Here is a 17,121-nt window from a genome sequence, read left to right as displayed (position 1 = left end):
GGAATCATCATCACGAAAATATCCAGTTGTCGGTCGGTATATTGATCCAAAAATGGTTCTAAAATATTGATCGTAACAAAAAAAGATAAATAAATAAATAAGCGCGATGCCTCTAAAATCCCTAGTCCAGTGTGCCAATGCTCAAAGAAAATATTAGAATTGCCCAGCTATTTCTTTTTCTTTCTATTTCCCTGGAAATATGGAAAAGGAATGGCAAAGCGTCAATCTGATTCAAATTTATTTAGGAAACGTGATATTTCCGCAAACTCATTTTTATTTATACGAAAAGCGTTAATGTATCAAATAACACTGAAGAACATTTTAGAAAAACACAATAATCCATTGATTTGTAAAATTCAGATTTATTGCAACAATCGTAGTGTCAATCATTAGTCAAAAACACAACTGCTTTGCTTTCGTATATTTACAATGCAGTACTTAGTCTATTAGTGTTAATTATCTTATTTTTCGGTGGATAATATAGACCTAATTAAGTCTGATTTGATTGAAATGATTCGTTGGAGCAAGAGTGTATGTGGACAGCAACCGTTTCCCTTTTGTAATAAAAAAAAAACTACAATCCAACTGTGTCGCTGGAGCGTCGTCTTATTAATAATGAATCGTATAGAAAGTAGCTTTAACTAGATTTACTTGCGTTTTTTCCCCATCTACTGCGTGCTGAATGACATCGGGAACGGGTTCCCGTCCGAACTCTGGCCCTGTTTCTGTAGGTAAATTTCTCGATTGGCCTCCTGGATTGCTTCCCAGAGTTTTGCTTCGGACATAATTTGTCTCATCAGATCTTCCACCGCCGGTTCCGTGTTCAGATCGATCAGATTTGCCAGAGAGTCCTCGTTCGGGTCGAATCCTTCCGTTACTTTGGCTCGATTTTGTTCCGATGTCGTTTGGTGCCGATGCATCAGCGCCATCGGTGTAACGGCCACAACTGAACGTTTCTTTCCACATCCGGTGAAGGCATTACAGAAGGGTCGCTTTGCCGGTGGTTCGCTGTTGTACTGTTTGTAGGCTCGTGGTTCCTGGGGATGGAATGGGAGAAAGGGAGGCAGTTTAGCACAAGCTGAAACGATTCCGCGGATCGTCAATTGATGTTCATACCCTATCCACGACGCCACCATCTATTACGTGGACTAAACAGAGCATTACAACCACTATGGCCAAGAGGGTGGCGGTGGTGGCTGGACTCATCATCGGATAAGCAGTTGATGTTAGGCTGCAATCATAAACAGAAACACAATATGGATAAGATAAGATGAAAATGCCTCAATGGTGATCAATCAAGTGCAGCATGCTGCCTTGGAATACTTTAATCCTTGACCTATAACATCCCGCGAAAGGCTTCCTATTCGATGCCGGAGAAAAGCAAAAGGATAAAATGGGTTATGAATAGCGTTATTTCACGTGCAGATCACATGGCAAACAGAGAAAGATGTGTGTTTGCGCGTTAACGGTGGACCATGTTTGCATTGTTGGACCAGCTAGGCTTCACGAAAGTTTGATGAGTCTTAGTTCAAAGAAAATTGAAGCACGGCATTTCAGCTATCTATTATCACTCTAGTAAACATTTTTTGCTGATGTCATGATTGGCGCAAAAAAATTAAATATTTCACCTACGTAAGCTAATTTTTAAAACAAACGGTTGTTGGTTTAAGAAGTTCTTCATTTCCCGGTACACCATCCAGCTAAAATGGAACAATGCACTCTTTACGAAGTTGCGTTAGAATCGGCTGAAGGGCGGTGACTGGCGCCAATGCTTGTTGGCAAATGCCCTCCTGGTGCGACGATATGAGTGAAATAATATGTTTTTGAAAGCAATGTGATTCCTGGGAAATGGAACAACACACAAATAACATTTTAAGACAGATCAATGGAACGCTATTGAGGGCACTGCAGGAGTTGGTGTGGGGTAGATTGGGCGAAATAATACACCCGCTGTTGTCATTGTGGATCAACACTCTATCTTTAATTTTGGTGGTAAATGTTCTCAACTGCATTGAAGTGCTTTGTGGCGTAAACTTTAAGCAAATAATTTCGTTTGACGAAGCACTATCTGCCCTATACTTTAAACTCTTAGCATTTATCCCTAAAATAGATGTGATAATAGATAAATTTGATGATACTAGATCAGAAGCTCATAACAAAATAATATCAAAGCTCCCGTTGGAGATTTTAACTATTTTAAGTAATTTTGAGATCTGATTTATAACACAATTTGTTATGAAAATTGCATTTTGTTATTTGATTCTGATCGGGTAACTGCTCACTTTTAGATTGTTGTTGCGTTTCAACTATTACGATTCTTTCTCATTTAAAAAAAACTTAAAAATTAGAGTATTTATTGCCACAAAATACATCCAAGCGATATATTTCAATTAAAAACATTGTCCGAGATTCTTACAAACTAATACTATGTTCACACTACAGAGTTAAAACACGTTATAATAATTAGCAACAAGAAAAATGTCATCAAGCTAGCGTTAAAAAACGTTTTAACTCGTAGATTCCAAATTTTCTTTTGTCATCCAACGATATCATTGTCATTGGTTGTTAAACGATGTCCAGAAATTTTCGTAGATAGGAAATTGACTTGGAGCTGGATTCAAATAAAAACAGCATGGAATGTAGCCAATAAAATAAAATGATTGAAGAGCGTAAAAAGTCTGATATCTGATTAAAATTTAAAAAAAAATATGACAACTTTTCAACGCGAGGAATGGAAGGGTTTTGATAGGTGAAATTTCATTTCGGAATATAAAATTTCAAGAATCAGAACTTTTCAAAAAGCGACGAACAGTGAATAGCTTGCGGGGTAAGATCGTGCAACAGTTCCGAAAGAATCGAAGTAGTGGATGGGCATTAAATCCATCTACCCAATGTTCCTGTTGACATCCAATCAATTTAAAACTACCTTTATTTACCTTTCGCGCCCGAATTTATTTTTGCAGGGGATGGCGAAAAACTACACATTAAAAGATTTTAGATTAATTTCAATAGACACCTTTTTCCTTGCAGTTTTCTCATTTCAAAATCAATTTTTTTTCATCATTAATCTTTAAATACGTTTTCATACTACAGGTTTATCTCAATAGTATGTGCCCTGGGTAGTAAGTACCCTTGATAGTACGTACATTTTGCGTACCCTCGATAATACATACATCTACTAACAGTAAAAAATTCGTTTTATTTTATAAACTTCAACAAAAAGAGACAAATTTTATGAAAGTCATGTGGGTTTCAAGAGAACTTCTGCATACTTTAAAGAAGTTTTGTGCTACCTAAAGTAGTTCTCTAAAGTCCAGCAAAGCATTTCAAACTTTAAGTAGGCCATAAATTCATCGTGAAAATCTCTCAAATAAAAAAATTACGAGCTTTAGAGAAAATCTACAAGTTTAAGAGATGTCCTACATGTTTCAGAGAAGTTCTTTAAATTTCGCGAAATTGTTTAGTTACAAGGAGATCCTTAACCCTCAGAAAGGCAAAGGGGCTCAGAGACCTGGCGTTGTAATGAACTTGTAAATAACAATAAAAAATTTCGAGCCTTTCTAGGTTTTTAATTCTCTAACTCATAAAACGACAGAGAAAAAGCTTTTAATTTTACTGGATCGTAGAGACGATGTTTTTGACGTCACGATTTTAGCTTGCTTGCCAGGTCAGTTATAGTTTTCTGACAAACTTCAACGAACTTTAAAGAGCCAACTCTCTCACCTTCAAAAGTTGTTTAGAATTTAGGAAATAGGAATTTAGGAAAGACTTTCTTTTCAAACGATTTGCATAAACAGCAGAATGTTCACAAATTTTTTACCAAACTCAGAGTAATTCTGCAAACTTTTGAACATTCAGAAATATTGTTTCAGTATGTTTTCTTAACGGCTATTGGCAATTCAGTCAAATTGAACTGAATTTCAAAAAAATCCTACAAGCTTTCATGAAATCTTAGGAATCTCTGGAAGGCGTGTAGCTTCGAGAATGCACATTCTATAAACTTCTTTCAAACTTCAAAAAATTACTATGATCCTTAAGTACATTTCATGAGACTTACATTTGACTTCAAGGAAATATTTCGAGAAAAAACAACATCACGAAAGTCTGACCAATATCAAAAAACCTCTGCAAACTTTAGCTACGGCATGTCCCAAATGCTTCCGAGAAGTCTTATAAACTTCAAAAAAATCTCTAAAAATTCGAAGTATTTTTAAAACATCAAACAAGATTTTAGGCAGCTTTTAGAGCGATGATAAAACGATCTTTGATAATCGATCTCCAAACAATTTGGAAACAAAATTTGAGTACTGAACCCCATACATCATAAAAAGTACAATGTTTTGATTGAATAGAATGGGCAAAATTCGCACGACTAGCGGCTTCGATGGAGACGCCTACTACTCACACAACTGGACAGAGGAGGAAAGCCTTGAGGTGCTTCGATTTTTCTAGGATTTGGAGCATTTTCCTAGCAACTTCATTTAGTTATCGAATATTGTGTCGCCAGCACTAAATTAAAGTTCGGAAGACTGACTTCCGACTTCCGCACTTACTTCCGACCTATGTGTCAATCGTGATTTTGACATTTTGTGTCAAAACATTAACTCTGTTATCATTTATAAAACCAGATTTTGAATATTTTTTTAAAGTTTCTACGCGATTTGAAGGATTTAATGCGATATTCTCAACAGAAATGGCCAATTCTATTATACAAACGGTACATCACCAACATGCCTCGCCTAACACCGTATATCATGCGCTTTATGGATAGTACTTTCTGGGAATTCCAAGAACGAAATTTGCCCGGATCTACGGGAAATCATTAGCGACCGTAGACCATTGGATCATCAAATATGAACAAAACGGAGTTAAATTATGTTTTTGTTATTATCGGAACTGCTGACAGATTTGCAGTGCTGCGACAATGTTCAATTTTATCAAACAATCGCGTCGGAAATGCAGCAAGTTGCCAGTTTATCAGCTGACGTATAGATAATTTTTATTTAAACGCACAATAGTTTGCCCATTTAAAAGTAGTTAACCGCGAAAAATTAGGGGAGTTTAATTTTAAGAAATTTCTTTTGCTGCAATGGAAAAGCCCTCTTTTCGCCCTTTTGGCACCACAGTGCCCTCTTCGCTCACATTCGGGTTTGGCTGTAAGAGCTTCTACACGTCAGCGTATGCGAAGCGCGCGGGGGGAAGTTGCGTGCGCCGGCTCTATTGACACATTCATAACTCCGAAAATATATTTTGCCTACTCAGAAATTTTAATGGCGGCTAGAAAAATGTTTTGACTTCATCAGCCAACAACAAAGTATGTCCAAGTTTAACAGAAATTTATTTGTTTCTATCTTTTCACTATTTTTGCCTTTCTTATATAAAGAAAGGCTATGCAATCACTCCAAAAATCAATTTTTTAACCGAGGCCCGGAGGGCCGAGTGTCATATCCCATTCGATTCAGTTCGTGGAGATCGCAAAATGTCTGTGTGTATGTCTGTGTGTGTGTCAAATAATGTCACTCAATTTTCTCAGAGATGGCTGAACCGATTTGCACAAACTTAGTTTCAAATGAACGTTATAACGCTTCCATAAGACGTTTAAGTTGATCAGACTTTCGGTTCCGGAGTTACGGGCTGAAGAGTGTGGTCACACAGCAAATTCTCATATAAACTGGTAATGCTATGATGTCCGAATGATGTAATACATATTCAAATACGTTCAACATTACTTAGATTTGCGGGTCTAGATCACTGATGGCCAATCAAAGTAGTTTTGACCACATTGGTCACCTATGACAGATCTTGATGCCCCCTGGGAACTCGCCAAGTTCTCGAGCTAATGTCACAGCTATTTCCCAGCAAACTCTTAACAGATTTTTACAAACTTGTTTTCAAATGAAAGATATAATACTCCCAATGACTGCTATTGAATTTCATTCAGTTCTGACTTTTGGCTCCGGAGTTACAGGTTGGTTATTGCGGTCACATAGTAATTTCCTAATAATTTGAATATGAACCGGTACAATCATAATACCTCATAGGTTTAAAATCTATTGAAATGAACATCAAATTACTTCGATTCGCAGGCCTAGATCACTGATGGTGAATCAAAGATTATTGGAATATATTGTCCACTATCGATAATTCCGGATGTTCCGGGTTCCGGGCATATTTCAGATTGAAAGCCACTTCAGTGATGACTGAACCAATTTTCACTAACCTAGTCCCAAATAGATGGTATAATCTGAAGTTCGGTGTTGAACCCTCCATCTACTCCTCCACCTCCTATCTCTCAACCACCATTCCCCTTGTCTCACCACCCCCGTCAGACCAACCTCCCACTTGCATTCTCTTCATACACCACATACACTAACATAAGTTAGATGATTCCCGATGCATCCTCCCCCTCCCACTAATTATATCCCTTCCCTTCTCCACCAGGAAGTTAACATGAAGACAAAATTGAACTCATGACGATTAAGCTATATAAATATTATATTTTTGTTTGTTTCAAGTATGTCAGTGTCGACATGTTGTTTATCAGGTTCATGGCAGTCGTGCACTTATATATGCTTATTAAGTGTGATAAGAATGTAATAATTTTTTCAACTTTTAGAATCATTTGATTTTTTTCAAATCGGTTGAAAATTCGCAAAGTTATAGTAATTGTTGTGAAAAGAGTCAAAACCGCAATTTTTTCACTGCTTTTTTTGTTCAAACCAATTTATGTATCATTGTATCAATAAATTTCGTACTTTTCTTACACAGCTGTTTTCGCAATAAAAAAGGAAATTATGTATTATACATTTCTTTTATTTGTATTTTTACCTGCGAAAATTGCGCATCGTTTTAGGGTGGAAAACGCAAGTGCGACGTTCTAGGGTTAAGATTTGATATACTGACAAAACATAGAGGACAAAACGATGCACGTTTCCTGTCTTGGACAATTCTTATGTATCTTCTTTAGTTATTGTGATACGAGCGATTGAACGTAGTCTTTTTTTTACCAAAATGGAGATTCAACACAAAATATCTCGAGAATTCTGCCTACTATATTGAAGTAAAAATTAAAGGGTTGTGTGCAGGACACGACCACGGTGACATTAAAAATGTAGCTTTTTTCAAGAGCGTGCAAATGAATTTTATCTATCACACATATCGACTCACGTTCTTGTTCACTCGCCTGTTTTCATATGTTACAATTTGCTATATACCCTCCCCATCAAAACATAATTTATTGAAGGTCTTTTAACGGTAATCTATTAATTAATCAAGTATCTCACTAGGTGATTGGCATTATTTGGCTGATCCATCTAGTAAAAATAGGCTGGTCTGTCCAGAAAATATATTCAAAAGAAAAGTTCCATATTGAGAGCTGTGATGAGGAAGCCCTCGCCCGCCAACGGAAATATACAGATTCTCCATAAAATATGAAATTTCATTTTCCATTTAAATTTTCAATAATGTACTAATGAACTTAAGTAAACAATCTTAAGGTTAAGTATTTCTTGATCGATTAGTGGTTGAACAAATGAAATTATTTGATAAATTACATTGTTATACAACGTTCGCACTACCAGTTAAAACGGGTTTTTATGCTATCTTGGTGACATTTTTCTTGTTGCTAACTATTAAAACGTGTTATAACTCTGTAGTGTAAACATTGTATTATTAAACCAATTCTGCAGCGTTTTATGTTATATAGGTGTTTTATGTGGTAATAGGACTGACATAATTATATCTTCAGTACAGCGGTTTGTTTCATAATTTAAAACAGATTTATTTTAAAATTTAAATTAGTATACCCAACCGTTCTATTTGTTGTATACTTTAAATCAGACAGATATTCTGACTGGATAAACTGGGAAAACAATTTTAAGTCCAGTAACGCTTAAGACATGGCTTGAATTTGAATCGAAAAAGAACACCCGCTGCTGGGACGGTAAGTTCTGTTTTAAAATTTTCCGTTGTGTGCAGTACGAAACAAAAGTGTTTGAAATTAGAAAACAAAAAGTTCTGATGGGAATGTGATTGTTTCCGATGCAATTACACTCAGATTTTTCACGCAGGGGATACAGGCCGTGTAAATGAAAACCGCGTAAATTTAAAAAACGCCTTAATGAAAACCGGGCAAATTTCAAAATCCGCGTAAAACATGAGTGTCCTCTCCTATATAAAATACTACGCTGCTGAACAGTGCAATAACTACAGAAGCACGTTGTCAGATGCCTTACTCATAAAAAATATAAAACCGAAATATGAAACATGAAAACCAATAGGCTCTTTACCCTACGCAGCTACAAAGCGCCGTAAACATGGATTAACAAGTTACAACGCACACGCATGCATAAAAATAAATATATTTTTTTCAAACGCAACACTCTTAAGCAGCACACACCGCATTGAATTAAATCCAAACCACCCCACCCACCCACTATGCAAATCATTCTGTGACACCGTGCTGGTACCCGAAAAATCCGCACACGGCCACCGCTGCCGAAAATGCATAGCGTCTACCGCTTAGTGTAGTGCCCAGACACTGCAGCCATGGTCTTACCCGTTCGACATAAGAACGAAAACTGATTCAAACGGGTACGCGTCACCTCTATTTATAAACTAACCGTATATGGTTTAGTCACTTAGGTGCGAGTGTATGCGAATGCCAATGTTACCGAAAATCGATAGCGCTTATTGCATCGCCCGGAGACGATGTTGTTCGTATGGGATAAGAGCAACAACTGATTTAAACGGACATGTGTTGCTTCTATTTATGACTTTTCGTGTTTCATTGAGCAACTAAGCTGCCCTCTATTGATGGCTGTGTCTGAGAAATCTGCCTCACGAATGGTATGGTAATTTTCCCGTTTTTCGTGAACTTTTTAATTTTACCAATTTCCAAAAGTCTACTTTTATTGGGGAGATATTAAATTATTACCAATATTTAAGTTAGGTGTTTCTGAATCGGTTGGTGTATGAATGATTAAAATCCATCTAGTAATATCGGAGTTATAAGCGTGCAAACCTTACATAGTTTCGTTACATGGGAGATAGTTTAGATTTTAGAATGACACCTAGCCGCAGATAGTGGAGTAAGACATTTTTAATGTCAAAAACATGTAACGACTATTTTTGACCGAAAAAACAATTTGGGTTGTAAGTTTTGCGTGGGATGCCTTATATACATGTAATAAGTTTATTTGCGTCTGTATCAGAAATTTCATTATGAATTTTTTCCGAATGGATCTCCTGTGAGCCTCACGATAGAATAAAACACAACACTTTCGAATTGAACCATTGCAAAATGTTAAATTTGGTGTGTTTTTCGTATCATTGACAAGCGAAGTTTGATTTTGTCAATTTATCTATACAACACTGCTAATACAACGAATGATTTTTCAGGAATAGGATACCACAATACCACAGGATACCAAAAATAGAAAAATTAGCATCATTTCCCTATTGTTTTTGTTTGTGAAACCTTTCGTTCACGAATTAGCTATTTTAACCCTTTAATGTCTTCTTTTTGCCTTTCTCAATAGAAAGGTATTCCAATTGCTCTGAAAACCGACATTCGATTCAGTTCGTCGAGTTCGGCAAATGTTTGTGTGTATGTATGTATGTGTGTGTATGTGCGTATGTGTGTGTATGTGATCAAAAATGTCACTCATTTTTCTCAGAGATGGCTGAACTGATTTTGACAAACTTAGTCTCAAATGAAAAGTGCAACGTTCCCATAGGCTGCTATTGAATTTCTAATGAATCCGACTCCCGGTCCCGGAATTACAGGGTGATGTGTACGAACACGCAGAAAATATCGATTTTAATAAATTCTGCAATGAATGTATAAAGGTGAAAATTTTTCCAAAATATGACCACAACTGCTTCGATTTGTAGTATTAGGTCACTAACATCCATTCAAAGTCTATTTGGCCATATTGGCCACCATCATCGGTTCCGGAAGCTGCGGCGGAAGTATCTAAATTCAGAATAACAGTCACATCGGTTTCTCGGAGATGGCAAGACCGATTCAACTAAACTTGATCTCAAATGAAAGGTATTACGTCCCCATAAATGGCTATTTAATTTCATCCCGATCCGACTTCCGGTTCCGAAGTTACAGGTTGTGGCGAAAAAAATTTTTTTTTATGAAAATCGACTTTTTGGGACTTTCGCACCTTTTTTTCAGTTCAATATTACCGTGGCTGTTTCTTTTTCAAAATTTTAGAACTCTAATAATGATTTATTTTCCTGTATATAGTTGTCATGTGATGTATAATAATAAAATGTAATATATGCATTTAAAAGCTTTTAATGAATATAAACAACGCACACATTCTCGTGATTCATGATTGAGAAAGGCACAATTGCACCGCTAGGTGGATTAAAATAGGTTTTTCTAGTCTAAAACTACTGTTGTCTTGGAACTGAACACACAAAAAAACTTGTATTGATGTTTCTCTCGTGCTTGATTGCATTTGGATATTCAACACAAACCTATTTTCATTAAGAAAACGAAGATATATCAAATTTAATCTTCCATCGATCACTACATTTGTCCCTCGCAGCACTGTTTCAGCGCAATTCACTCATATTAGTTGCAATAGCTTTGGTTTTCCGTATAATACTAATTTTTCTTTCATGCTCAAATTGTTCAAAACTTTCGCCCATAATAAGCTGTTTAAAAACCTGTTTCAATCTACCTGTTGGAGCAATTATCTCGTAAGTCACGAACTTGATGAGCTACTTGTTGACGCTGCAACATTTGAAACAAAAATATTATATTGAATTAGTTTAATCAGCATTAGCTCTATGCTACCTTCCTCCGTGTGTGAGAGGGATGGAAAACCCACAACTGTACCACACTAGCTTATTTAGTTATGCCTGGTAGGTGAAGGCAATGGGAATAGGATAGGGTTGGATGGGGTCCTGGTCTAAGAGGGTAAGGATGGGGGAAGAGATCCGAAGGGGGTTTCAGTGGGGAGGTTTAGGGGAGGTAGATGTGATATGTGTGTGGGGGGAGAGGAACTCATCGTATATACCCAACTTACACTCCTGTTAAAATTCAGAAAACCAATCTTAGTCAAACAAATAATTGAGGGGGGCTGGTCGTCATTTTTCAGAGTGATTGCATAACCTTTTTATATGTGAATGGCAAAAATGTGCCAAATCAACTAAGTCCAAAAAAGTAAAATTTCGTCAAACAGGTTGGTTACCAGTACTTGTTTTAAAAATGCAAACAGGTACATCTACTTAAATTGACGGGTGTTATTGTAGACACTTTGAAAAAGTGATCAATGTTCCCTCGTTTTACGGTACATCAAATCGCGAAGTTTCATTGCATGGCATCAAAAATACAAAGTGGTTTTTTTTTTAAATTTTCCTTCCCCCTTTGAACAATTTTTAGTTTTTGCTGATACATATAGAATCAATAACCGTGGCTATTGTTGTAAAAGCGAATTTGGTAAGTCATTAGTGATGTAGACTGTCAAAGTTTTGCATAATTTTGATGACATGGCGGTATTAGTTTATACGGAAAGGTCGCCAACCTTAGGGGCCACTGAAATCTTGATCTGTTCTATAAAATAAGTAATTGTTATTTTACGATAACTATGCCATCTCCATGCTTTACACGAGATCATAGTCCTTTGCAAAAGATTATTCACTATTATATGATTCTCCATAAGGAGTAATATATGAACTACGGCAAAAATTGGGTAAAACCACTTTTGCGCGCGAAGGGCACTAAACCTATAGCTAAATGGAATTTCTGTTTCGACATCGTCTTATAAGAATCTGACCCAAACTTAGAACTAGGACCAAATCTGGCGCTAGTGTCGGAGTTTGAAGAGAAGAAGTCGAAACGTAAATTTCATAACTAATTTAGCTGTAGTTTTGAGCCCATTACGCACAAAAGTGGTTCACACAATTTTGCTCTTAGTTGAGAAAAATTGAGTTTTATGTCAATTTCTGTTCGTAGGGAGAATTATAGCATAGATGCTATTGCGAGTCAAGATTCGAATCCATTCATCTGCTGAACGGAACTTTTTCTAATTAGACATCACGCATGAGTAGGGATTTTCTCAAAATTGTATCTCCATTTTTGGACTTACCGTCAATCTGGCACTAGCTTAGTCCTGGCAATAAGTTAGTGCCGGATTCTGATGTGACTAATTCGAAAAGAAAAATCCATAACTAACTAAATTATTGTTCGATATCCGAACTGAAAGCGGGCTATTTTTCTAAGTTTTCATAGAATGACAAATAGAATAGATCAGAGTTAAAAATAATCGAATCTGTTTTTTGACGACTGAAAATGAACCTGATGCGACTCGCGGTGAGAAGAAAAAATATTCATTCAAATATCCATGTTAATCATTCAGTTGAATATCGTACAATATATTCATTCACTACTTATCTAGGAAAATGTTTTCAAATGCCGGTAAAGCAACTGAAACAACAATCATCATCGCTTACATTGTGCCAGGGCCTACTTTGATGCGTTTGATTCGTTACTGCACGGTCGCTTCGTGTAATAATCGGAAACGAATGAAAATCTGCATGGATGAATGGGCGGTTTGTTCGTTTGAAGTTTTCAGCTGCGTCGCTGAATATTGAAAATGAATGCGGCTGAATATGATCAATTTTCATTCAATGAATTTGAATATTTTTAACTCTGGAATAGATATGTGATTATGAACAGTAAAGCAGGCTACCTCCTTGAAACTGTAGCAAAGAGCGTGGAGTAAGGTAGATCGCTTATCGTCGAGAAGACGATCCTATTCCGTAACGTGAGAATTGAAATGCCTTCGGTACCGGAAATACGGCAATATCACAAAATTCGCGGTGTCAAAATCTAGCCCCAGCCAGTCCTGAACTATGTTGAACCTCTTGTTGAAACATCACTGTTTCTGAACACGCTAGAAACTCATGGTTTGATTTCAAATTTCTAAGACTAGCGCTGTTTGCTTCAGCTTTGTATCCGGGCTTCATCGAGCTATTATATTTGGTGGTCTCTCATGATAAGAATGCGAGGCAATGTGGACTATCCCCACAATAGTCACACTTTCCAGCAGTCTCCATACAAGCCATCTTCGTTAATTTTGGCGCACTTGCCACTTAATACTACAATAGCCCATTTGCTTGTATCTATATTTGCAAGGCATGACGCCCCGGTGATGGTCTGTCGTGCCTGCTGTTCAATGCTGCGTTAGAAGGTGTAATAAGGAGAGCGGGGATAGACACGAGTGGCACGATCTTCAGGAAGTCCGTCCTGCTTCTTGGCTTCGCCGACGACATTGACATAATGGCACGGAACTTTGAAGCGATGTCGGAAACGTACATCAGACTGAAAGCTGAAGCCAGCAGGATTGGACTTGCCATCAACGTTTCGAAGGCATTATACATGAGATTAAGAGGTTCTAAAGACAACAATGTCAACCTCCCATCCTGAGTTCGGATTGACGGTGACGAAATCGAGATGGTCGACGAATTCGTGTATTTGGGCTCACTGGCAACTGCCGACAATGATACTAGCAGAGAAATTCAGAGACGGATCTTGGCGGGAAATCGTGCCTACTTTGGACTCCGGAGGACGCTTCGGTCGAACAAAATTCGCCGCCGTACGAAGTTGACTATCTACAAGACGCTGATTAGACCGATGGCCCTCTATGGCCACGAGACCTGGACTATGTTCGTGAAGGACCAACGCGCCCTTGGAGTTTTCGAACGACAGGTGTTGCGTATCAGCTATGGTGGCGTGCAGATGGAAGACGGAACGTGGCGCAGGCGAATGAACCATGAGTGGCATCAGCTGCTGTAAGAACGATCCATCGCGCATACCGCAAAAATAGGGCGTTTGCGGTGGGTCGTAAGAATGTCGGACGACGACCCGGTGAAGATGGTTCTTGAGGGCGATCATACAGGAACAAGAAGACGGGGCGCACAGCGAGCACGGTGGATCGACCAGATAGAGGACGACCTGCGGATCTTTCGAAGACTGCGAGGCTGGCGACAAGCAGCAATGGACCGAGTGGAGTGGAGACGGCTTCTGCATACAGCAAGAGCCAACAAGGCTCGAGCCTGAACGGTTAGGTAAGTAAGCATAACGCCCCGGACAAACAACCAATAAGGTGGCCGAATCTGGTATAAGAAACGAAGTCAGTAAAATCAGTCCAACAAAAAATCACCCGATAAAAGTCTGAATTTTGTCCCGTCCAGTGCGAACGTAATTCAAAATCTTCGCTTACTGGAGCAAGGAGTCTTTAAAAGACCCCTGTGCTTCAGTAGATCCACTCATGATAAGCTCGAATCGATGACCTCTCTTTCCATCTTAACTCTGTAGGCGGGCTTGTAGACACGGTTACAAAGGACTTGTCGCCATTAGCGTTATTTGTATGCTAGCATATAACACAATTTTGAACTCATCTGGGTGAACTTATAGAATAGCAGGCGCGGCTGAATATTTCTGTGCAGGTTCTTTTAAAATATTTAGAATATTAGCGTATCGAAAGAAGATCAGTTACAATGCGACTGATATCAATGTGAATGATTTGAAACGGGAAGTCGGAGTGATGACGAATCTTGTTCGACAATTGTTTTACCATCAGCTGTTTTTTTGTAGGAAAATTCATTTATGCAAAGTGGAATCCTAAAATATATGAAGGAAGAGGCAAAAATATCAAGATATAATAAATAGAAAGACGAGTCCTAGGATAGTAAAACAAACATGTAGACGTCTTTGTTCGATGTATAGCTGGATGCTACCTGATTCCTTAGCAACTGACGCAAAAAATATGTGAAAATCTTTAACAGTAACAGGTCATAAAATAAATTGTTTCACTCCATGTTCAAAAAGATGTGTGGGTAATTTTCAGAGCATAAACGGATAGCCGTGACGGCACTTGGTCTGATGATTCAAATCTCGTGATATGTTCCACTGTGATGCGAAACCTCAAATTCAGTAACTTATTTCTGCAAGGATTTGTCGAATTCAGCATTCAGTTTCAACGCATCTCTCATTTATTCACTTCCACGTTGACTGAAATTGTACCCAAAATCGAACTTCATTAGTTCAGTAAGTTAGAAATAAAACTCATTCACCAATCAAAGCACTTATTTGTTATATGAGGACAAATTGATGGCAGAAGGTTGCATCTTTTACATTTTAAAGAATAAATGAATCTATGTCTGATGCATTTTTGCTTGATAATCCCAATCAGAGCTAGCATAGAAACAAATATCAGTTTGTAAATGAAGTTAACTTTGAACCGAAGAAACTGAATGAATACACTGCGCAGACCGAATGGAGGACAAGGAAAACAACTGAAACATTCCATTCAGTGCAGCCGCCATGAATTGAATTTGGATCCCCTTTTAAGCTCTTAAGCTCGGAGATGTCAATTTTTCCGAGCTCTGATGCGCAATAATCATCAATCCACCGGTTGGCATATTCGCTGACAATACCGCAACTTTCAAATCTTTCGTTTCATCAGCCTGCCTTTAAAAATTTTGATAAGTGTGTATTTTCCATGTCTACACTAAAGAAAGCTAAAATAAAGATCGCAAATTATTTTCTATAGCGATGGCAAGTACCGTCTATACTTCCAACAACAGCAAATATGTTATGGTATTTTCTGATAATATTAGGTTAATTAACAAATTAACAATCATCGGTTGGCATATAAAAGTTCAAAGCTTAAGGACAATATCAAAGTTCTAGTTTCCACTGCCATATCCATTGATGTTCTAGATCACAATCAATTTCCCCCTCTCTTCCAACTTTTCACCACTCAAGCTAATTAGACCTAAAAACAACCCACAGTAACTTCCCTAAAGTAAAAGTAAGGGTTACCTTTCAAAGTACCTAAAATTTTCACCTAGAACCTTGCACTCATCCGTAGAATCCTTTTCCTGAGATTTCTTACCACACAATCACTTACAGTACGAAACACCACTTTTCAGCAAAGTTCTATCTTTTTCACTATTCGAACTTCCCAACGAACTTTCTAACTCCAACTGTTTGCCGGACGCTTCTTCAGGCGGCAGTCTGAGCCTTTATGCTTGAGCTAATAAACGAACTAAACTGGAAATGGTTTCCCCGAACGAACGGCTTTTATATAGAGGCTTACGCGCCGGAGGACCTCCCGAGGCGCGCTTTTCTTGTAAATAGTAATCGGTCGGCTGTCGTCGGTGTGTTGCCTTTACATAATTGCACATCATTTTTGCATAAAATTTCCACAGCACAGTACGATTGGAGGAGTTTTCAAGTTCTTTATTTTATATAACTAATGTGTAACTGCAGTTATCGGGTTTTGACGCGGATTTGTTTTGTTGACGCTGGATTGATTCTGGGGTGCGTACCCGATCAGACGATTACATCCAACTGCTATCAAAACTAGGACTCTCGAAGATACTACTAACGAGACCAGATTTATAGTACAGCTCTGTTATGATTTTGATATTACTTTTTGATCGAGAAGCCGATTGAAAAGGAAGCACGTCGGGCGCCACGAGAAAATTCCATTCGACCGTCAGCGCACATGGGCACGCGCGGGTGGAAAAGAATGTGATTAATCGAAGACGTGTGTATGTCTTGTATCTGCTCTGTATGCAAGAATAACCTGGTTAATATTACGTATTTCATATTTTTGAAGGCAGTATTTTTGAGGCTCATTATTGATGGGCTCTTCTGTCTATCTACTATTCAAGTCTTTAAAATATCTTTGGGAAGTGTGTACTGTGTAGAGCGGGTAGACTATGAGACATTTTCGATTCAAATGAAACCTTTTACGGTTGATCTATATGGAAGACTAAGTGATTTCAATTGGAAATCAAACCATTTTATCTCAAAAGCCACTTTTAAAAAGGGCATATGATTTTGTGCATGCAATATCTTCCAAAAAATATTGTTTGCTCATTATTCGAGCATAGGGATTAAATCCTTCTTTGCAAAAAACAGTTTGTATTTATTTACAAAAAATAGATTTTTTTAGTTTAAAATTGCATTTGTTTTCAAGATATTTTAAAGTTTTTTTTCGACAAAACGTAATACTTCGTGTAATTGCGCCTTTTTCATAAGTCATTTACAATTTTTCACCAACAATCATACGTTTTATATATCTT

General features: G+C 37.6%; 1 protein-coding gene across 6 annotated transcripts; it reads right to left on the bottom strand.

Moving 5' to 3' along the window:
* Positions 1-342: 342 nt before the first annotated feature.
* On the bottom strand, positions 343-16,071 carry LOC131684816 (cardioactive peptide). Of its 6 annotated transcripts, none has more exons than XM_058967994.1 (3): positions 15,851-16,071; positions 1,117-1,360; positions 343-1,037 (listed from the first exon to the last, which is right to left on the bottom strand). In XM_058967994.1, the coding sequence occupies exons 2-3, from the start codon at positions 1,207-1,209 to the stop codon at positions 669-671; spliced, it is 462 nt and encodes a 153-aa protein (XP_058823977.1). In that variant the 5' UTR covers positions 1,210-1,360; positions 15,851-16,071; the 3' UTR covers positions 343-668. The 6 variants fall into 6 exon arrangements, with proteins under 6 accessions (XP_058823977.1, XP_058823976.1, XP_058823974.1 ...); XM_058967993.1 differs by having other exon boundaries at positions 1,117-1,231; XM_058967991.1 differs by having other exon boundaries at positions 15,863-16,071.
* Between the last annotated feature and the right edge of the window lie 1,050 nt (positions 16,072-17,121).

This window comes from Topomyia yanbarensis, chromosome 2, assembly GCF_030247195.1.
Source record: "Topomyia yanbarensis strain Yona2022 chromosome 2, ASM3024719v1, whole genome shotgun sequence".
NCBI lineage: Eukaryota > Metazoa > Arthropoda > Insecta > Diptera > Culicidae > Topomyia > Topomyia yanbarensis.
This window is presented reverse-complemented; position numbering and strand designations above follow the sequence as displayed.

Bases quoted from the DNA above. Each gene is read 5' to 3' on its own strand.
- LOC131684816 (XM_058967994.1), bottom strand. From the start codon at position 1,209: ATGATGAGTCCAGCCACCACCGCCACCCTCTTGGCCATAGTGGTTGTA. The intron at 1,038-1,116 runs GTATGAACATCA...TTCCATCCCCAG, and splicing joins ATGGTGGCGTCGTGGATAGG to GAACCACGAGCCTACAAACA.